This window comes from Bubalus bubalis, chromosome 13 (assembly GCF_019923935.1).
Source record: "Bubalus bubalis isolate 160015118507 breed Murrah chromosome 13, NDDB_SH_1, whole genome shotgun sequence".
NCBI lineage: Eukaryota > Metazoa > Chordata > Mammalia > Artiodactyla > Bovidae > Bubalus > Bubalus bubalis.
In genome coordinates, this window is record NC_059169.1 from 16,217,704 (window position 1) to 16,240,254 (window position 22,551).

General features: G+C 40.4%; 1 protein-coding gene across 6 annotated transcripts in view; it reads left to right on the forward strand.

Moving 5' to 3' along the window:
* The window catches only part of LOC102392665 (ATP-binding cassette sub-family C member 4), a 428,577-nt gene that overhangs the window by 59,156 nt on the left and 346,870 nt on the right, over nt 1–22,551 (forward strand). For 4 of the 6 annotated variants that reach the window (XM_045162433.1, XM_045162432.1, XM_045162435.1 and 1 more), the window contains exons 16-20: nt 1,304–1,444; nt 2,435–2,472; nt 2,859–2,953; nt 10,609–10,755; nt 17,020–17,099. In XM_045162433.1, coding sequence (XP_045018368.1) covers nt 1,304–1,444; nt 2,435–2,472; nt 2,859–2,953; nt 10,609–10,755; nt 17,020–17,099 — 501 coding nt within the window. Of the gene's footprint in view, nt 1–1,303; nt 1,445–2,434; nt 2,473–2,858; nt 2,954–10,608; nt 10,756–11,802; nt 12,059–17,019; nt 17,100–22,551 lie in introns of those variants that run through there. The other 2 variants (XM_045162437.1, XM_045162436.1) reach the window with 2 other exon arrangements.

Here is a 22,551-nt window from a genome sequence, read left to right on the forward strand (position 1 = left end):
CCATGGAATTGGTAGAGTTAGAAGAGCATGAAGGGAGCAAGCCCTTAGGGTGTAGGATAGAGAATCTTATGGAGATCAGGAGTGGGTGCACTGCTGTGAATTTCTGGGTGAATGTGGCTCACACTGACTGAGAACTCTTCAGTTTACCTTAGTTACATCCTAGTCATGCTGGTGGCCCCCGGCTTCCCTTATGCATCCCGAGGCTTAATGTGAAGACCCTCTTAGACTGAGTCCTGCTGTGACCTCATTAAATCAGCTACTTTTCCTATATGTTGGAGTATTCTGGCACTGCAGCTGACTGGCTGTATTATTTTGCCTCGGTGTCAGATGGTTTGTGATTAGGCCAGGATGCCTGGTGGGCTGCCGTCTATGGGGTCGCACAAGAGTTGGACACGACTGAAGCGACTTAGCAGCAGCAGCAGCAGTGTGTGTAAAGGACCTGACTCACAGCAAACACTTTGTAAATAGTTCCCATCTTCCTTTCTTACCCTTCAACGCTGAGACCTACATTTTGTCCACCTTGAATCCCAGTGGCCAGCATAGAGCCCTGGACATCCTTGGTCCATGAGACTGTATAATCCATTCTGAGTCCTCCAGACAGAAGTACAAAAATGGACTAGATCTCCCTTAAAAACATCCACAGGTATTCCTCGATGTCCAAAGCTTCACTATCCAGACCCAGAAGCCTGGATGTTTCTGACTTCTGTTCAAATTAATCCCTCACATTCCACACTCAGGAATCACTCTCTGAAATTTAGGAACCAAATAGATTTGGATCATATGCTTGTCCCTTGCTATCCAAACTCATATTAGTCCAACTCACTCTGTGAACTCAGTTTACTGTATTTGGCTAGTATTTTGAGCCCTTAGTATGTTGTATGTTCCTGTCATTGAGTGACACAGTCATCTGGAGGGATACACTAGCTCCATATCATTCTGTGTGTTATTTTGGAAGAAGCTTCTGCATTTATACTTGAATCATGTAGGCTGTGCTTATGCTCAGAGTCTTGATCTACTTTAAGCAAAGCTACCCAAACGTGAATGACCTCGTGCAAATGATGTTTCCTTATTTGTAATAGATTCCTAGGAGTAGAATGGCTGGGTCCAAAGGTAAATGCACACATGGTTTCACTAGATATTCTCACATCCTTCTCCAGAGGAGATGGGCCATCCTGCTCTCCTGCCAGTGCATGAGATGTGTCATTTTCTCCACAGCTTTGCAGTGGAGGGCAGTGTTGAACTTTTGAAATTTGGGGGTTCTTTATTTAAAATTTCATCTCTAACTGCCATTTTTCCCTCTCAGACTGAGAATATACAGGTTACACTACCTCTAGAGAACCATTTGGAAGGAAGAGTTGGTTTTAAGACCTATGAGAATTACTTCACAGCCGGTGCTGGCTGGCTTGTCATCACCTTCCTTATTCTAGTAAACATCGCAGCTCAGGTACGTGAGGGTGTGTATTCTGGTTTGTGCACTCATCTTGATGTTTATGTACTATTTATACTGTATTTTGGAGAAGGCAATGGCACCCCACTCCAGTACTCTTGCCTGGAAAATCCCATGGATGGAGGACCCTGGAAGGCTGCAGTCCATGGGGTCGCTGAGGGTCGGACACGACTGATCGAATTCACTTTCACTTTTCACTTTAATGCATTGGAGAAGGAAATGGAAACCCACTCTGGTGTTCTTGCCTGGAGAATCCCAGGGACGGGGTATCCTGGTGGGCTGCTGTCTATGGGGTCGCACAGAGTCAGACATGACTGAAGTGACTCAGCAGCAGCAACAGCAGCAGCATACTGTATTTTATAAATATTTTAAAATATGCATATTAAGAGATTTGTCTCAAAGAACTGGCCCCTGAAGTTGTGAGATCTAGCTGGGTGAATGTGACATTGCTCTAAGGGCCTTTGACTGACTGGACGAGGCCACAACAGTGTTGAGGGTGATCTCCTCTACTGAAGTTCTCATGATGGATGTGAACCACATCCACAAAATAGCTTCAAGGCAACATCTAGACAAGTGTTTGGTGAATCACTGGAGACTTGCCTGGCCATGCTGACACAGAAGACTGACCATCACAGTACCTGTCAAGCTTTTTCCTTTGAAAAACCTCAGCATCTATATTGTTATTATTGCATTTTGTAGTCCACTTGGATTTGCTGTGAACTATGTTTTTTGTGGGGACCAAAATAAGTGAGGCTTACTGTTGTGTGTACATGACAGGTTGAATGGGAAAAGGGGATATGTTTTAGAGATATTAAAATGCAGCATGCCCTTCCCTGACCTGTGGTCATCTGGGATGTTGGATTTGATGCAGGCCTGAGCTGGAAGGACCGCCTCAGTGTTCTAGAGCCTTTCCATCCCCAGCCTAGTGAGCGAGGTGTGAGGGCTCAGTAATGTTGGTGTCTGAGTGACTATTGTTTCCTGCTCCAGGTTGTCTATGTCCTGCAGGATTGGTGGCTTGCAGACTGGTGAGTGATTCCGGGTCTGACCCAAAGTGCTGTGAAATGTTTATGAAGCCTCACTTTCACACAGGCAGGGGGGAGGTGGCGCTTGCTCAGCCTCCTCTTCTGACCCTCACGTAATTTCCTGAAGAAAAAGTAAACTTGATGGTGAAACGTGACCCTCCCACGGTGTTTCCCCATGTCTGACCCTTAAAAGCTTCTTCACAGACAATTTTGAGAACTGAAAGTCGTGATTCAAATCTTTAAAAGGGAGACAAACACAGAGCCTCATGACCTGGGAAACGCTTTTCAACACAAAACATTTCTCTGGAATCAAAGTATGTTTTTTTCTTTAATTTTTGTGTAAATATTTATATCTATAATGTAATATTTTTTTCTTCCCTGTTCCATAGGGGGAATATACAAAGAGACCTGTATTTTAGGGTATATGGAAAAGAAGACACATTTTTTATCCTCGATCTGAACTGGTACTTTACAGTTTATTCAGGTAAAGTTGAATCTTCTAGTCCATTATATGAGAGTCTGAGGTGTTTACAATGAGGCTGTGTGAGCAACTAGGGCCTCCAGGAGTAATTCAGTAATATCTTATGTGACTAAGAGTCTGAGTTGCATTTACGCTGTGAATTAACTAGAATAATTATTTTTAAAATCTAGAAATCTAGAAGAAAGAGGTTGAGCGAAGACTCTTAATTTACTGTGCACTGGGTTTTGGAAGTTAAACCAGGATTGCACATTATGAAAGTCAGCCACTGGAAATATGTGGCTATTGTCTATTCTAATAAGTCACTTTAGCTAAATCTTGTATCATCGTATGAATGGGCAAGGAGATTAGAAAGGGATCCCCATCCTGTGGTTCAGAGTGTTCTAATTCTGTCTGAATAAATCCTGGCTTTTATTGATCTTACATGAAATTCTCTGGCAGCAAGGGTCCTGAAATAAAAGTGTTATTGCCTTGAAGGTATGCAGACTTCCATACTGCTCCTCTCTTGGGCTTCACTAATTGCTTGAGAAGCTAAGCAGGAAGTAATCCCATGTGTGGGATTAGAATTCCTTCTCTTTCTTACCTTGAGATCACAGTGTTGTCTCATCCCCAACTGTGTGATTGATTTAACATTTGGCTTGCCAGACTAATAAAAATGACCCTCTCTATTCACAGGAGTGTTTAGAATTTATATAGCATTCATCTTCACTAAAATTTTAAATGTCTTCTTCCATTCATCTGTTGATGGACATCTAGATTGCTTCCATGTCCTAGCTTTTGTAAATACTGTTGCTGTGAACCTTGAGGGCCATGTGTCATTTGGATTATGGTTTCCTCAGGATATTGCCCAGTTGTGGGATTGCTGGGTCATATGGTAGTTTTATTCCTCATTTTTTAAAGAATCTTCATACTGTTCTCCATGGTGAACAGTATGGCTGTATCAATGTACATTCCCACCAACAGTGTAAAAAGGTTTCCTTTTCTCCACACTCTCTCTGGCATTTATTGCTTGTAGATTTTTTGATGATGGCCATTCTGACTGGTGTAAAGTCCTACCTTATTGTAGTTTTGATCTACATATGGATGTGAGAGTTGGACTATCAAGATAGCTGAATGCTGAAGACTTGATGCTTTTGAACTGTGCTGTTAGAGAAGACTCTTGAGAGTCCCTTGGACTGCAAGGAGATCCAACAGGTCCATCCTAAAGGAAATCAGTCCTAAATATTCATTGGAAGGACTCATGCTGAAGCTGAAGCTCCCATATTTTGGCCATCTGATGTGAAGAACTGACTTCTTGGAAAAGACCCTGATGCTGGGAAAGACTGATGGCAGGAGGAGAAGGGGACAACAGAGGATTAGATGGTTGGATGAAATCAGCCACTTGAGAGACTTGAGTTTGAGCAAGCTCCAAGATTTGGTGATGGACAGGGAAGCCTGGTGGCCTGCAGTCCATGGGGTCACAAAGAGTCAGACACGACTAAGTGACTGAACTGAATTGAACTGAAAAATTGAGTGATGTTGAACATTTTTTCATGTGCCTTTTGGCCATCTGTCTGTCTTCTTTGGAAAGTGTCTATTTAAGTCTTCTGCCCATTTTTTTGATTTTTTTTTTTGAGTTACATGAGCTGTTTGTATATTTTGGAAATTAATCCCTTGAAAATTGCTTACTGCTACTGCTAAGTCACTTCAGTCGTGTCCGACTCTGTGCGACCCCATAGATGGCAGCCCATCAGGCTCCACCATCCCTGGGATTCTCCAGGCAAGAACACTGGAATGGGTTGCCATGTCCTTCTCCAATGCATGAAAGTGAAAATTGAAAGTGAAGTCACTCAGTTGTATCCGACTCTTAGCGACCCCATGGACTGCAGCCTACCAGGCTCCTCCGTCCACGGGATTTTCCAGGCAAGGCTACTGCAGTGGGATGCCATTGCCTTCTCCATGAAAATTGCTTAGTTTGCAGATATTTTTTCTCATTATCAAGGTAGTCTTTGCATCTCATTTATGGAACATATATACACTGGCATATTTTTGTTGTTCAGTTGCTAAATCATGTCTGACTCATTTTCATCAACCCCATGGACTGTAGCCTATCAGGTTCCTCTTCCATGTGGTTTCCTAGGCAAAAATACTAGAGTGAGTTGCCATTTCCTTCTCCAGGGGGTCTACCTGACCCAGCGATTGAACCTGCATCCTCCATTGGCAGGCAGGTTCTTATCACTGAGCCACCAGGGAAGCCCACACTGGAATATTACTCAACCATAAAAAGAAACAAAATTGAGTCATTTGTAGACATGGATGGACCTAGAGTCTGTCATACAGAGTGAAGTAAGTCAGAAAGAGAAAAACAAAAATGCATAATTAACACATATATGTGGAATCTAGAAAAATGGTACAATATAGATGCTATTTGCAACAGTAGGAATAGATACCAGTGAGTTATTTCTGGTCTGACCCAAAGTGCTATGAAATCTGCACAAAGCCTCACTTTCCCACAGGCAGGGGGAGGTGGTGCTTGTTCAACCTCTTCTTATGACCCTCATGTAGTTTCTCTGAAGAAAAAGTAAACGATGGTGAATGTGACCCTCCCACGGTATTTCCCCATGTCTGGCACTTTAGCAGCTTCTTCACAGATGATTTTGAGAACTGAAAGTCATGATTCAAATCTTTAAGAGGGAGACAAACACAGGGCCTTGTGAGCTGGGAAACACTTTTCAGCATAAAATACGTTTCTTGAATAAAAGTATTTTTTAAATATTTGTGTAAATTCTCTTTATATATATAAAATTTAATAATTTTTAGATATAAAAATGTAGAGGTAAAGAATAGATGGTTGACACTCGTTAAGGGGGTAAGTTAGAAAATTAGGATTGATATATCTATACTACCACATGTAAAACAAATAGCTAGTGGGAAGTTGTTTTTGTATAGCTCAAGGAGCTCAGCTTGGTGATCTGTGGTGACCTAGAGGGGTGGAAATGGTGGTGGGGAAGGAGGTACAAGACAGAGGGGATATTTGTATACATGTAGCTGATTCACTTCCTTGTACAGCAGAAACTAACACAACATTGTAAGACAGTTATACCCCAATTAATTTTTTTTAATTTAAATATTCCCACAGGAAATGTTTGTACAATCTTTCTACAAAAAGTGATTTATATGAAAATCCACTCATTGAAATTTGGTATTTATTTTATTGATCACTTGCTAAGAAACTTAAACCCATTAGCTGTTTACCTTCTGAATTGGTGGATTATGTGGACTTAAAAAGGAGGAAGGGATTCTGTTACATATTCATATAGGATGGTAGGCAGCAAATGCCTGTTGATGGAATTCAGGAATTTGAACAGCTTTCAGAATTTAAATAATACTGATGTGTCATCTGAATGGAAAAAAAGTACTTGATGGACTATTTATTTTTTTTTTTTAATCATTATTTTTTTATTTTTATTTTTTTTTATTTTATTTTTAAACTTTACATAACTGTATTAGTTTTGCCAAATATCAAAATGAATCCGCCACAGGTATACATGTGTTCCCCATCCCGAACCCCTCTCCCTCCTCCCTCCCCATTCCATCCCTCTGGGTCGTCCGAGTGCACCAGTATTTATTATATTTACTCTATTTACCCACTCTACCATTGTGAGCAGAAGAGATGTTTGGAGGGCTGTTTTGATTCATAGCTGTATGATGCATATTAGTGATCGCTTATGTCATTGAAAAGACATACATTTAAATGTTGAGCATCTTTTCATGTGTTTGTTAGCCATCTGTATGTCTTCTTTGGAGAAATGTCTATTTAGTTCTTTGGCCCATTTTTGATTGGGTCATTTATTTTTCTGGAGTTGAGCTGTAGGAGTTGCTTGTATATTTTAGAGATTAGTTGTTTGTCAGTTGCTTCATTTGCTATTATTTTCTCCCATTCTGAAGGCTGCCTTTTCACCTTGCTAATAGTTTCCTTTGATGTGCAGAAGCTGTTAAGTTTAATTAGGTCCCATTTGTTTATTTTTGCTTTTATTTCCAATATTCTGGGAGGTGGGTCATAGAGGATCCTGCTGTGATGTATGTCAGAGAGTGTTTTGCCTATGTTCTCCTCTAGGAGTTTTATAGTTTCTGGTCTTACGTTGAGATCTTTAATCCATTTTGAGTTTATTTTTGTGTATGGTGTTAGAAAGTGTTCTAGTTTTATTCTTTTACAAGTGGTTGACCAGATTTCCCAGCACCACTTGTTAAAAAGACTGTCTTTAATCCATTGTATATTCTTGCCTCCTTTGTCAAAGATAAGGTGTCCATATGTGCATGGATTTATCTCTGGGCTTTCTATTACTCATTATCAGAGAAATGTAAATCAAAACCACTATGAGGTACCATTTCACACCAGTCAGAATGGCTGCGATCCAAAAGTCTACAAGCAATAAATGCTGGAGAGGGTGTGGAGAAAAGGGAACCCTCTTACACTGTTGGTGGGAATGCAAACTAGTACAGCCACTATGCAGAACAGTGTGGAGATTCCTTAAAAAACTGGAAATAGAACTGCCTTATGATCCAGCAATCCCACTGCTGGGCATACACACTGAGGAAACCAGAAGGGAAAGAGACTCATGTACCCCAATGTTCATTGCAGCACTGTTTATAATAGCCAGGACATGGAAGCAGCCTAGATGTCCATCAGCAGATGAATGGATAAGAAAGCTATGGAACATATACACAATGGAGTATTACTCAGCCATTAAAAAGAATACATTTGAATCAGTTCTAATGAGGTGGATGAAACTGGAGCGTATTATACAGAGTGAAGTAAGCCAGAAAGAAAAACACCAGTACAGTATACTAACGCATATATATGGAATTTAGAAAGATGGTAACAATAACCCTGTGTATGAGACAGCAAAAGAGATACTGATGTATAGAACAGTCTTATGGACTCTGTGGGAGAGGGAAAGGGTGGGAAGATTTGGGAGAATGGCATTGAAACATGTAAAATATCATGTATGAAATGAGTTGCCAGTCCAGCTTCGATGCACGATACTGGATGCTTGGGGCTAGTGCACTGGGACTACCCAGAGGGATGGTATGGGGAGGGAGGAGGGAGGAGGGTTCAGGATGGGGCACACATGTATACCCGTGGCAGATTCATTTTGATATTTGGCAAAATTAATACAATTTTGTAAAGTTTAAAAATAAAATAAAAAAAAGAAAAGACATACCTTTAAATGATGATATTTATTTACAAATGCTTTATGTTTCTATAAATCTCTTAGTGAGAGATTAGTTAACTTAATTACCTCATGTCAAAATCTAATTTGTAGTTCCTTCCAATTCAGTTGTTTAAGGGATGGTCCACTTACAACTTAACATGATCTTTTCATACTCTTTAAAGCTACTTGGGCATAGAAGTAACTACTTCATTATTTATTTTTAAAAGTTTTACTAATTTTTATTACAGTATAGTTGTAGCATAACCATGTTGTGTTACTTTCTGCTGTTCAGGAAAGTGAACCAGTTATATCCTCCCATTTTTTGATTTCTTTCCCACTTCGGTCACCACAGAGCACTGAATAGACTTCTCTGTGCTATACAGTAGGTTCTCAAGTAGCAACTTTACATGAAAGTACATAGACACTTACTTGTAATTAGATGTTTACAAGGAAATGCTAAGTCTTTTCTCTTGTTCCCTGTTAATTTGTGTGTTGGCTCCAAAGCATACCAGAGTTTTAGATCATGGGACATACTGTAAGTAGTGATATTTGAAATGAGGGGAAAGGAAGATCAACTACTTTTTATCAGTTTAGTTCAGTCTCTCAGTTGTGTCCAATTCTGTGGGACCCAATGGACTGTAGCATGTCAGGCCTTCCAACATCAGGCCCTTCAGCATCACCAACTCCTGGAGTTTACTCAAACTCATGTCCATTGAGTCGGTGATGGCATCTAACCATCTCATCCTCTCTTTTTTTTTTTAATTTTATTTTATTTTAAAATTTTACATAATTGTATTAGTTTTGCCAAACATCAAAATGAATCCTCATCCTCTCTTATACGCTTCTCCTTCCACCTTCAATCTTTCCCAATATCAGGGTCTTTTCAAATGAGTCAGCTCTTCACATCAGGTGGCCAAAGCATTGGAGCTTCAGCTTCAGCATCAGTCCTTCAAATGAATATTCAGGACTGATATCCTTCAGGACGGACTGGTTGGATCTCCTTGCAGTCCAAGGGACTCTCAAGAGTCTTCTCCAACATCAGAGTTCAAAAGCATTGAGTCTTTGGTGCTAGCTTTCCTATGGTCCAACTCTCACATCCATACATGACCACTGGGAAAACCATAGCCTTAATTAGACGGACCTTTGTTGGCCGAGTAATGTCTCTTTCAATATGCTGTCTGGATTTGTCATTACTTTTCTTTCAAGGAGTATGTGTCTTTTTATTTTGTGGCTGCAGTCACCATCTGCAGTGATTTTTGAGGCCCCCAATAAATAAAGTCTGCCACTATTTCCACTGTTTCCCCATCTATTTGCCGTGAAGTGATAGGACCGGATGCCATGATTTTCATTTTCTGAATGTTGAGCTTTAAGCCAACTTTTTCACTCTCCTCTTTCACTTTCATCAGAGAGGCTCTAGTTCTTCACTTTCTGCCATAAGGATGGTGTCATCTGCATATCTGAGGTTATTGCTATTTCTCCTGGCAATCTTGATTCCAGCTTATGCTTCATCCAGCCCAGCATTTCTCATGATGTACTCTGCATATATGTTAAATAAGCAAGGTGACAATATATAGCCTTGACGTACTCCTTTTCCTATTTGGAACCAGTCTGTTGTTCCATGCCCAGTTTTAACTGTTGCTTCCTGAGCTGCATACAGATTTCTCAGGAGGCAGGTCAGGTGGTCTTTTATTCCTATCTCTTTCAGAATTTTCCAGAGTTTATTGTGATCCATAAAGTCAAAGGCCTTGGCATAGTCAATAAAGCAGAAATATATGTTTTTCTGGAACTCTCTTGCTTTTTCAATGATTCCGCGGGCTTGGCAATTTGATCTCTGGTTTCTCTGCCTTTTCCAAAACCAGTTTGAACATCTGGAAGTTTATGGTTCATGTATTGCTGAAGCCTGGCTTGGAGAATTTTGAGCATAACTTTACAAGCATGTGAGATGAGAGTGTGTGGTAGTTTGAGCATTCTTTGTCATTGCCTTTCTTAGGGATTGGAATGAAAACTGACCTTCTCCAGTCCTGTGGCCACCGCCGAGATTTCCAAATTTTCTGGCATATTGAGTGCAGCACTTTCACAGCATCATCTTTTAGGATTTGAAATAACTCAACTTGAATTAATTATCTTTTTTCTCCTGAGTTTTTATTAGAACTTTTAATTGAATTAGGAAAACCTAGAATGCGCCTGCAGTTTACACAATTTCCACCCTCCTCTGTGTTGTTTCTATTTCATGAGAAGAAAATGGTGTTTTTTATATTGTTCTTTATATTTTGTGAAAGCATTGAGCTCTTACACAATCATGTATATATATAAATTTATTGATTCTATATTCTATATATGTAAATTTCTGTATAAATTTTACTTATAGAATGCAATACACGGTATCTTTATAAACTGCCTACCATGCTTTAGCATCATTGAGTATAAGGCAGAGATCTTGTGCTGAGTGATGTTTCTTTATTTCAGGGTTAATTGTATCTACCATCCTTTTTGGCATCACAAGATCTCTGTTGATATTCTATGTCCTTGTTAATTCTTCACAAACTTTGCACAACAAAATGTTGGAGTCCATTTTGAGAGCTCCGGTATTGTTCTTCAATAGAAATCCGATAGGTAAGTCAGACACCAAGTTTTTCTATGTCTTAACACTTTTAATGCCTAATTATGTTTGATAGTTGAAAATGGAAGAGATGCTAGGACAAAAATCACTGTGCATGTTGATTAGTTTTATATAAAAATTTCATAGCTATTTTTTCCTACCAGAGGAAATCTGAATATAGGAGTGTATGAGCTTTTCTTGCAATTTATGTGTATCTGTAACTGAATCAGAAATTGTCCTCAGACTAACAGTGCTTTATTTTATAGTAAGCAGGCAAAGAAAAAGCTACTAGAAAGAATGAAACAAAGAATCAAGACTTTTCTCCAAAGCAACATTTTAAAAAGCTATAGTTATAATCATCCATTCCTTTTTAAAATAGAAAGACCTTTAAGTTCTTAAGCTAGGGATGTGATTTTCCATAAACTCTTAATATAACTTTAATTTGAAAACATTTTGATTTTGAGAAGTCTATAATGAAAGGAAAAACCATGATTCCCTTAGTTGTTCGTTAGTTATTTGTGAATCATTATTTTCTGTATCTTACATGGTGCACAATAGGACTTTTTTTTTGTAATCCCTTACAATAAAGCCTTAATAGCCATTTGCTAAATTATATGCAAAATGAGATTAGCACAGTGCAGAATTTTATTTGTTAAAAAACAAATTAGAAGTTTTAATTCCTTCTGTGAATTCTAGAGTTCAGCAGATCAATTCATCCAATATCCAAATAATCTTATAATCTGTTTTACTAGTGGTTCATCTTGGGTTCTGTTGAAGAAGTATAATAGAAATGTTAGATGAGTCCTAAACTGCTAATTTGGAGAAGGAAATGGCAACCCACTCCAGTGTTCTTGCCTGGAGAATCCCAGGGACAGGGGAGCCTGATGGGCTGCCATCTATGGGGTCGCACAGAGTCAGACACGACTGAAGTGACTTAGCAGTAGCAGCAGCAGTAAAGATAAATGAATGTTTATTTTGCAGGATGGTTTAAGAGCCCATTTGTTGTGTGGCATATGAAACATCCAACAGATAATGAAAACATGTTGAAATGTTTTTGACAGGTTGTTGGAATGTTGGCTGTGTTACATGGTGTTAAGCTTACATGGTGTTAAGAAGGACCTTCTTCCAGGAACATCTGTAAAGGAGACAGGCTGTGTGTGTCTTTGTTTCATTGCCCATTCGTTTCTGGGACCACAGAGCTCTGACATGCGTTAATACCTTGAGGTTTACCTAAATGGTAATGGAAAATTAGTTAAAACACAAGATCAGTTAAATGTATACATCCTCCTCAATAAAATCTGCTCTCTAGTTTTGCAATGGACTTTTGGTTATATTTAAGCGGTCTTGTGGTATGTGGCAGGTGGATCTTCAGTGTTAAGGAAGAGTGTCCCTGAAGGTTTCCTAGTGGTTGCTTCCTCTACCATGAGGCCTTTGACCTGTCTTTCTTCAGAGAGTACCCTCCTGACCTGGGTTCCTCTGAAGGGTTAGTTCATCAGTGGACATGCCCACGCTGTTCAGGTGGTTAGACTTGTGCTGAGGCCCAAGGTGGCTTTGTTTTTTTGCAAGTGATGATTGACAGGACCTGTCAATCAGGGATTGTTTCTGGGACAGGCAGGAATGAGGGCTGGAGGGAGGATAGGAATAAGCTCAGCCTGGTCATCAACTAGCTGTGTGACCAAGGATAAAGCAGGTAGATACTACTGGGCAGGCAAATCTCCAGGCAGGATGGTGCCATGGTTATAATTATGGATTCTAGAACCAGCTGTCTCGGTTCAGTCCTGTTGCTAATTACTAATAGTAGTAGCCAGTTATAGTTACTTTAATCTTTATGTTTGTGCTAGTTATTTCATTTCTCTGTGTCTCAATTTTCTAACCTGTAAAATATGAGGATACTGTTAACACACTAGCAAAGACTAGAGGTTGCTTCAAGAAAATTAGAAATACCAAGGGAACATTTCAAGCAAAGATGGGCACAATAAAGGACAGAAATGGTATGGACCTAACAGAAGCAGAAGATATTAAGAAAAGGTGGCAAGAATACATAGAAGAACTATACAAAAAGACCTTCATGACCCAGATAACCATGATGGTGTGATCACTCACCTAGAGCCAGACTTCCTGGAGTCTGAAGTCAGATGGGTGTTAGGAAGCATCACTACAAAAAAGCTAGTGCAGTTGATGGAGTTAGCTGAATTACTTCAAATTCTAAAAGATGCTCCTGTTAAAGTGCTGCACTCAGTGTGCCAGCAAATTTGGAAAACTATGCAAGTGGCCACAGGACTGGAAAAAGTCAGTTTTCATTCCAATCCCAAAGAAAGGCAATGCTAAAGAATGTTCAAACTATTGCACAATTGCACTCATCTCTCATGCTAGCAAATAATGCTCAAAATTCTCCAAGTGATGCTTCAACAGTACCTGAATTGAGAACTTCCAGATATTCAAGCTAGTTTTAGAAAAGGCAGAGGAACCAGAGATCAAGCTGCCAACATCTGTTGGATCATCAAAAAGGCAAGAGAGTTCCAGAAAAATATCTACTTCTGCTTTATTGACTATGCCAAGGCCTTCGACTGTGTGGATCACAATAAACTCTGGAAAATTCTGAAAGAGATGGGATTACCAGGCCACCTGACCTGCCTCCTAAGAAATCTGTATGCAGATCAAGAAGCAACATTTAGACCTGGACATGAAACAATGGACAGGTTCCAAGTTCAGAAAGGAGTACGTCAAGGCTGTATATTGTCACCCTGCTTATTTAACTTATATGCAGAGTACATCATGTGAAATCCTGGGCTGGATGAAGCTCAAGCCAGAATCAAGATTGCCAGGAGAAATATCAATAACCTTAGATATACAGATGACACCACCCTTATGGCGGAAAGCAAAGAGGAACTGAGGAGCCTCTTGATGAAAGTGAAAGAGGACAGTGAAACAGCTGGGTTAAAACTCAACATTCAGAAAACTAAGATTGTGACATCTGGTCCCATCACTTCATGGCACATAAGTGGGGAAACAGTGGAAACAGTGAGAGACTTTGTTTTCTTGGGCTCCAAAATCACTGCAGATGGTGACTGTGGCCATGAAATTAAAAGACGCTTGCTCCTTTGAAGAAAAGCTATGACCAATCTAGACAGCATATTAAAAAGCATAGACATTACTTTGCTGACAAAAGTCCATCTGGTCAAAGCTATGGTTTTTCTAGTAGTCATGAATGGATGTGAGAGTTGGATCATAGGAAAGCTAGTGCTGAAGACTTGATGCTTTTGAACTGTGGTGTTGGAAAAGACTCTTGAGTGTCCCTTGGTCTGCAAGGAGATCCAACCAGTCCATCCTAAAGGAAATCAGTCCTGAATATTCATTGGAAGGACTGATGCTGAAGCCCCAATACTTTGGCCACCTGATGTGAAGAGCTGACTCATTTGAAAAGACCCTGATGTTGGTAAAGATTGAAGGCGGGAGGAGAGGGGGACGACAGAGGATGAGATGGTTGGATATTATCACCGACTCAATCGACATGAGTTTGAGCAAGCTCTGGGAGTTGGTGATGGACAGGGAGGCTGGCGTGCTGCAGTCCATAGAGTTGCAAAAAGCCAGCTACAACTGAGAGACTGAATTGAACTGACTGATTCACACACTTTTGAATATCTCAGTACTGTGGGCATTAAAAAGGTTAATACATTCACAACACTTAGCACATGGGCAGTGCCTAAGGAACCTTAGTGAGGATGATGACATGGTGTCTGTGAACTTTGGCTCCTGTGAAATGGAAGTAACTGCTGCTCTTTCCTGTTCCACAAGACTCTTATGATAATTAAATAAGACTGTTGAGGTCAGCATCATGTGTAGATTTACTCAGCACATGTTGTTTGATCCAGGCAGAAGCAGAGCATAGGATAATAAACTGCGCAGGGCCACACAGATCTCATCTTATTATGAAGCTGTAATGAGGAAATGATTGGAGGAGTCTGTGCTTTTATGGTTGTGAAGTTGCTCCACTTTTGTCAGTTAATTTGAAAACTACAGTCATGAAGTTGGGAGTATCAAGTGGGACTGGATTTCTGTTCTCAAAGCCTTTGAGTGCTCATGACCACAGTTAACCAGACTCTTCGGTATTCAAGACCTGTGGGTATCTCCAGATGCTGACTTATTTATTATTCAAGGATTTGGGATGAAGTTTAAATCTTCAAGGTTACTAATCCTAGAGCAGCTAGCACACTAGGGCATATCTTGTCTCCCCTCCTGTGTCTATTAACATGACTTCATTCCTTCAAGAAAATAGAAGCCCAAATGAGTACTGCAAAGATCGACCTAGTTTGTGCAAAAGGTTTAGGGGCCATAAATTAATTACTCTTTTAGTGGTGGGTATATTAAATTGAACCCTTTCCTGTGATTATTTTCAGAAGTGGAATTTGCAATAGATTATTTATGGTGGACTTTGTTTCTGGTGTGTTTTGTCATGAAGAGAAAACCACATATAGTAGTGTTACTTGTTACTGAGTTCAAGCTTGTTCTGCTTGGCTCATGACAGCCCATTAAGTTTTACAGACAAGGTGCAGAGGCAAGGAATAATAACTCTATTTGGAAAGCTGGCAGGCTGAGAAGATGGCAAACTAATGTCTCAAAATAACAATCTTATTGGGGTCTGGATGCCAGCTTCTTTTATAGAACAAAGAGGAGAGCAGGCAATGAAGTCAAGTCAAAAGGCCATTTATCTTGCAAAACTGGAGAGGGATGTGTTCATTTCTTCTTTTCTGCAGCCATTCACAAGTGGCCAAGGTCAGACTGTCTCTCTGTGAGCAGAAAAAAGCCACTTTAGTTTAACATTTAGGCAGAGAAGTAGGATTTCCCAATAAAAGCAACGAGTAGCAAAAGCTAAAGTCAAAGAGATCCAACATGCAGTCAAAACCGGCTCCTCCTGTTACAGTTCCTCTGATCTGCATCTCCGTTATCTGGGGCCAGTGTCCTGAGCTTTCTCATCCTGAGTCTTCTCAGGGTGCACCAGCCTTGCAGGGGTGTCTGCAGAGTCCTGATGGCTGCAGCATCCTTTGTTTACTGATGTGACAGGTGGCATTTTTAGTTCACACCAAATATTTACTAGAAATTAGTTATCATAGTCTAATTTTACTGCCTTTAGGATATACTGTTGTTGTGGATTCTGAGAAGGGAAATAAAATCAACGATTAAAAGTGATCCTTACTGGATGCTTGGGGCTAGTGCACTGGGACGACCCAGAGGGATGGTATGGGGAGGGAGGAGGGAGGAGGGAGGAGGGTTCAGGGTGGGGCACACATGTATACCTGTGGCGGATTCATTTTGATATTTGGCAAAACTAATACAATTATGTAAAGTTTAAAAATAAAATAAAATAAAAAAAAAGTGATCCTTAGTCATTTAGTAATATTTCTGTTGTCCTGCCTACATCCCTCTGGTCTTCTTAGATGCTTATTCACAAATCTGTGTTTGTCACACCTGGTACACCTCTGAAAATAATGGCTTACTACCCCAGTATTAAACTCACACTTGGAAATGGCTGGAATCCACAATTTCCCAAAATGTGAGGGGATGTGAACCATCTGGAGGGAAAAAAAAATTACAGAGAAGTTATGTTTATTTAAAAAGTATCATGCCAAAATTAATTTTGATAACTAAAGCAAAATTAGTATAACAATCAGGATTGACTTAAATATTTTGCAGGTGTTTATTACTGACTTAGCACTTGGAGTGAGTCTTAGATAAGAGATCTAAAATGAGGGAACATTCTAAAATCCACCAACCCTTTCCAGTACTGCCACAAGATTTCCCCATTCTTTTGAAAATCAGGGCTCAATTTCAACTCCCCACCACTGACATTTGGTGATATTTTTGTTTCTCTTTAGGTGTCATCCTAGTTTCTCTTTCTTTTTACCACTTACATCGCCTTATTTCATTTTATGTGAATTTGTAATATGTTAAATTTGCTGGTGTTGTTTAGTCGCTAAGTCATATCTGACCCTTTTGTGTCCCCATGGACTGTAGCTCGCTAGGCTCCTCTGTCCATGGGATTTTGCAGGCAAGAATACTGGAGTGGGTAGTCATTTTAGTCTCCAGATGATCTTCCCAACCAGGGGATTAAACCTAGGAATCTCCCTGCATTGGCAGGCAGATTCTTATCCTCTGTACCACCAAGGGAAGCCCCTAAATACATATGTTTTAAAAAATATTGTTTTGATTATTTCATGAATTGTTTCTCTTAAAGCTCCTGCCTGAAGAAATGAGTAATTTTTTATATCTTGTTCTTACAGGAAGAATTTTAAATCGTTTTTCGAAAGATATAGGTCAAATGGATGACTTACTGCCCTTGACATTTCTTGATTTCATCCAGGTAACGTAGCAGTCCTGTCAGAGCTCTCACAGGGAAAAGCAGGTGCCTGTTTCTCAAGGCCTTTTCACAGGGGCTAAGGGTGGGCCTTTCAAACTGGTGATGTGTCCTGTTATCTTGAGTCAGAGGCTGTGTTTGTAAGCAAGAGGTGTGGCTGTGATGGGGAGGCTGAGTTAACATGAGTAACACCTGGGCAGGAGTGGCTACACAGTCACCTCAAGGTTGGTCTGAAGCAGCGACATGCTGGGTAAGTGGTTCTCCCTCTGCCTTCCAGGTGTCTGGTGTGGATTCCCTTTACTGTGAGCACATTTCATAACAGAGAGACAATCATCTGTCACAGAAAGATAGCCTTGATAAACTAAATTATGCATTGTATCAGCCTTCCCAGGGGGCTCAGTGGTAAAGAAGTTTCCTGCAGATACAGGAAACTCAAGAGACAAGAGTTCAGTCCTTGGGTGAAGAAGATCCCCCTGGAGAAGGAAATGGCAACCCACTCCAGTATTCTTGCCTGGAAAATCTCATGGACAGAGGAGCCTGTCAGGCTGCAGTCTATGGTGTTTCAGGGACTCGGACATGACTGAGCACCAGCACGATGCATTGTATTACCACAGAGGGCACATGTTTACTGCATGGTTTTGTTTGGATAAAGCTATATGTGGTTACTTACAAAGAAAAGATTGGTAAAAATTAGTTGAAAATAATACTTTAACAAGGACAATGTTGCTGTTTAGTCACTAAGTTGTGTCCAACTCTTTTGTGACCCCATGGACTACAGCCCTGCAGGCTCCCCTGTCCATGGGATTTCTAAGGCAAGGGTACCCCAGTGGGTTGCCATTGCCTATGGGATCTTCCTGACCCAGGGATCAAACCTGTGTTTCCTTTATTGGCAGGTGAATTCTTTACCACTGAGCCACCTGGGAGGTCCAACAAGGACGACAGAGAGCAGTTATTGAGGGTACAAAGTCTTTAAGCCAGTAATTTGATTCCGGGATCAAAGTCATCTCAGAAAATGTCCTTTGTTTTTATAGGCTTTTTTCTTTTCAAGGGTTGATTGCTCTGCCTTGAGAGCTCTTAAAGAAAGGGGGGAGAGAGAGAGAGACCTATGGAATACCTTCTATCTAGCCTCTGTTTTGTCTGTGAACTTGAGGTTCTAAAGAATGATGTTGTGTCATCTCCGCTCTTATCTCATTTAGTATCGTTGCTCACATGGGCTGTTTTTTTCTGTTATTTAATTCTGTTTACTTTTCAGTGATTAAGTTTGCGGGGAGTTTTCCTTTTCTTCCCAAGTGTTAATTTTGGAAATTAAATGGATTATGAAAGACTGCACATAGAAATGCAGCAGTGAACTTCTCAGTGCAGACAGCATAGCCTGTGGGCAAGGCTTCCACTGTTACCAATGTGAACAAAGCTGAGAGGCAGAGGCAGAGGACTTGTACTGCAAAGATGTCTGATTGTTTTCTATTTTGCAAACTTATTATATAAATGTGCCATGCTGGGTTTAACTATGTAATTTATTCCCAGAAACATTTTTTTCCTAAAAGCAGTGTCACATTTTAACAGTGATTATGAATTACTTTGAAAAGATTTTGCAAAAGGTTCTGTTTCTTTGCTATGGCAAGGCAGGCCAAGGTTGGATTTTGGCCATGTACTTAGCTCGTGGTTAGTTACTGGTCATATCAGAATTGTCACATATTTTTGCATAACAGATAGAGACAGGGATAGATAGGTAGGAAACATTCTCATTAAAAAGGAGAGAAAAGTCTAGTCTTACTGATTTGCAATCCCAGCTCTGCCACTTGTAGTTCAATTATCTTGAAGTTGAAGATGTCTTGCAGGTCATTGGAAGTAAGAATCTGGTGTTTGAGTGGGAGATCTAGGACGAGCATGGAGCCTGTGTACCCTTCACTGAGCTGTAGTAGCTGAATCTGTGAGGATGACAAGATAGCCCAGAGAAAGGGAAGCATTTTTAGGGGCCAAGATAAGAAGACTCGATATCAGAGAGTAAGTAGAGAGAGAAGAGGGAGGAGAGGAGACTCACGGTGAACAGGGAGCGAGAAAGAAGGAGGTAGGTTGTCGAATCAAGGAAGGACAGGTCTGCTCAATGCAAATGAGAAGGTGAGTCCATGGAAAGTTGTTGGTTGATTTGGAATCAGGAGATGTCGGTGACCCGAGAAACAGGTTTCAGATGTGAGGAGGCCAGAGTGCAAAGGGCTGAGAATCCAGGAGGTGTGAAGGGAGTTGAGGTGAAGACAGGGTAGTCCTGGAAGGAGTTTGACTGAAGCAGGAGAGAGGCCCATCTGGAATGTAGGGTCTGAGGGGATGTTGCTGGTTGTCGGGGTGTATAGTTTATGAGTTGGCGGGGTGTGTGAGGTGGTGGGTGGTATTTCCCTCTCTCCCTCCTTCCCTTAAACAAACAGGGGTTAGAGTTGAGGCCCTGAGGTACAGAGGTGACTCAGGCATGAAGCCCTCCCCTCATGGGTCTCCTCCAGCTCCCCCAGAGAAGGAAGACATCCAGAAACTTACCCCTTGCTCCTTGGGAATCCTAATTGTGGGAGCCCTGTGGAGGAAGTCCTGGAAGGCAAATTGGGTGTGGAGGCTGGAGGCAGTTAGGGAGCCTGGTCCAGGAGGTGGCAAAGCTTCTAGGAGGTGACCTTTGATCCCAGATGAGTAGGAAAGGCTGCTGCTGTGGATGCTGGGGCTGGAGGTGCTGCTGGTTCCTGTGTGGGAACCAGTGTTTCTATCACCAGCTGAGAGGGGGAAGGGAAGGGGCTGGAAAGGAGTTGTTCAGTTTTGTTTTAAAGGATATAGTTCATGCCAAGAGTTTCCAAACTCATTTTTGATGATTCTGCTTGTCCTTGGTGTATTTGATAAACCTTGGAAGATTCTTGATCATTTTTATTTTTATTACTTCTAAAGAGTCCATTTCATATACTTTTCCTCATTTAATTCCTTCTCTTTCCCTTAAATGATATCTCAGATAATTTATTTAATATTTTGTAATAGTGATGCCAAGTGTGGCTAATGAAAACCTGGGTTCTGAGTAGTGGGTCTACACACTTCAGGACAGAACATCTACTCAGACGATGTCACTCAGAGACCATATCGCAACAGAGGGCGATCATGCGTGTATACACCATCCTGTACACTGACTCTTACAGATACCAGATATGTTGCCTGTTCAGCCACGTTATATGAGTGGTTGGGCAAATTGGAGCTGTTTACCATTTCAAAAAGGATGAAGGAAAAGCAGCATAAAAATCAATTTATGTCTTATGATTCCACCTGGTAATCATTTATGATGGCAAAAGCTTTCAAGTACAGTGGGGAGCCCTGCAGTCTCCCTTTCCAAGCTTGAATCCCAGCTCTCCCTCTTCCTGTCTCTGCCCCACAAAGCCAGTCTCCTCTCAGTAAAATAGAGAAAGTAATGCCAACTCCATAAATGTGGGGAAGATGAAATAAAATTGTTTTAATGTTATTCTTTGCATAACATCTAAATGCATGTTGAGCACTAAGTGATGGGTGCTTACTTTTAAAACACCATATGTGTTTTTAAGTGAGGAAAATTGTCTGATGACACTGGCATTATGTTGCATTAAAGTTATTGTCAGACACAGTTTCCAGACCCATAAATACCTTTTCATGTGTTTGTATTACAGAGATTCTAGGTTTGTAATTCTTGAAGATTTTAATGGACACATTCTTTTGTAGACTCACAGAATAAAAACAGTGGTTTTCAAAATTGACCATTGTGCACTAAATATTTCAAATTAATGTAATTTTCATGCAATTTCCCAAGGTTCCAAATAACATTGACTAAGGAGTCTCAGTTATGTACAGTTCTTGTCACTGAAATTATCACCTCCTAGAAATCTTCCTACTAGTTAAAAAAGTGAAAATGAAAGTAAGATGTGGAAGTTAGAGTTAGGCATTTTAATTATCCTTCAATTAAAAATAAATAAATTTAAAAATACCAAAAAAATAGCTTATTAAATTAAAAAAAAAAATTGGGACTGCTTTGAGTATGAGAATTTGAACACAGCTGCCCTCAGCAAAATGCTGTAATTTGTTGAGGAAAATTGAATTCCAAAACCTCTCTTCCTCACACACCCCTCATTCAGGAAGAGAAAACAACAACAACAACAGAAAAATCAACAACTTGGCTGAGCTTAAATAACTTCATTCCCTTTTCCCTTTCATGGATCACAGCCTCACTGTGGTGAAGGGCTTGTGTAACTCAATGAAGCTGTGTGCCATGTCATGCAGGGCCAACTAATATGCACAGGTCATAGTGGAGAGTTCTGACAAAACGTGGTCCACTGGTGGAGGAAATGACAAACCACTCCAGTATTCTTGCCATGAGAACCCCATGAATAGTATGAAAAGGCAAAAAGATATGATACCAGAAGATGAGTCCTCCAGGTTAGAAGGTCTCCAGTATGCTACTGGGGAAGAGTGGAGGGCAATTGCAGAAAGAATGAAGCACTTGGGCTGAAGAAGAAATGATGCTCAGTTGTGGAAGTGTCTGCTGGTGGAAGCAAAGTCCAGTGCTAAAAAGAACAATATTGCATAGGAACCTGGAATTTTAGGTCCAAGAATCAAGGTAAATTTGATGTGGTCAATCAGGAGGATGGCAAGAATGAACATAAGCATCTTAGGAATCAGTGAACTAAAATTCAAGGGAATAGGTGAATTTAATTCAGATGCCCATTGTACCTATTTCTGTAGGCAAGAATCCCTTAGAAGGAATGGAGTAGCTCTCATAGTCAACAAAAGAGTCTGAAATGCGGTACTTGGGTGCAAACTCAAAAACAACAGAACGAACTTGGTTCACTTTCAAAGCAAACCATTCCACTTCACAGTAATACAAGTCTATGCCCCAATTACTGATGCCAGAGAAGCTGAAGTTGAATGGTTCTATGAAGACCTACAACACCTTCTAAAACTAATACCAAAAAAGATATCCTATTCATTATAGGGAATTGGAGTGTAAAAGTACGAAATCAAGAGATACCTGGAGTAATAGGCAAGTTTGGCCTTTAGTGTGCAAAATGAAGCAGGGAAAAGGCTAAATGAGTTTTGTCAAGAGAATACACTGGTTGTAGCAAACACCCTCTTCTGGCTAAGCAGGGGACCGTTCTACACGTGGACATCATGGAATGATCAATACTGAAATCAGATTGATTATGTCCTTTTCAGCCAAAGATGGAGAAGCTCTATATGGTTAGCAAGAACAAGACCTGAAACTAACTGTGGCTCTGATCATCAGCTCCTTATTGCAAAATTCAGGCTTAAACTGAAGAAAGTTGGGAAAACCAATAGGCCATTCATGTTTGACCTAAATCAAATCCTTTACGGTTATACAATGGAGGTGACGAACAGATTCAAGGGATTAGATCTGGTAGACAGAGTGCCTGAAAACCTATGAACAGAATGCTCTGTAGCTGTTGCTGCTTAG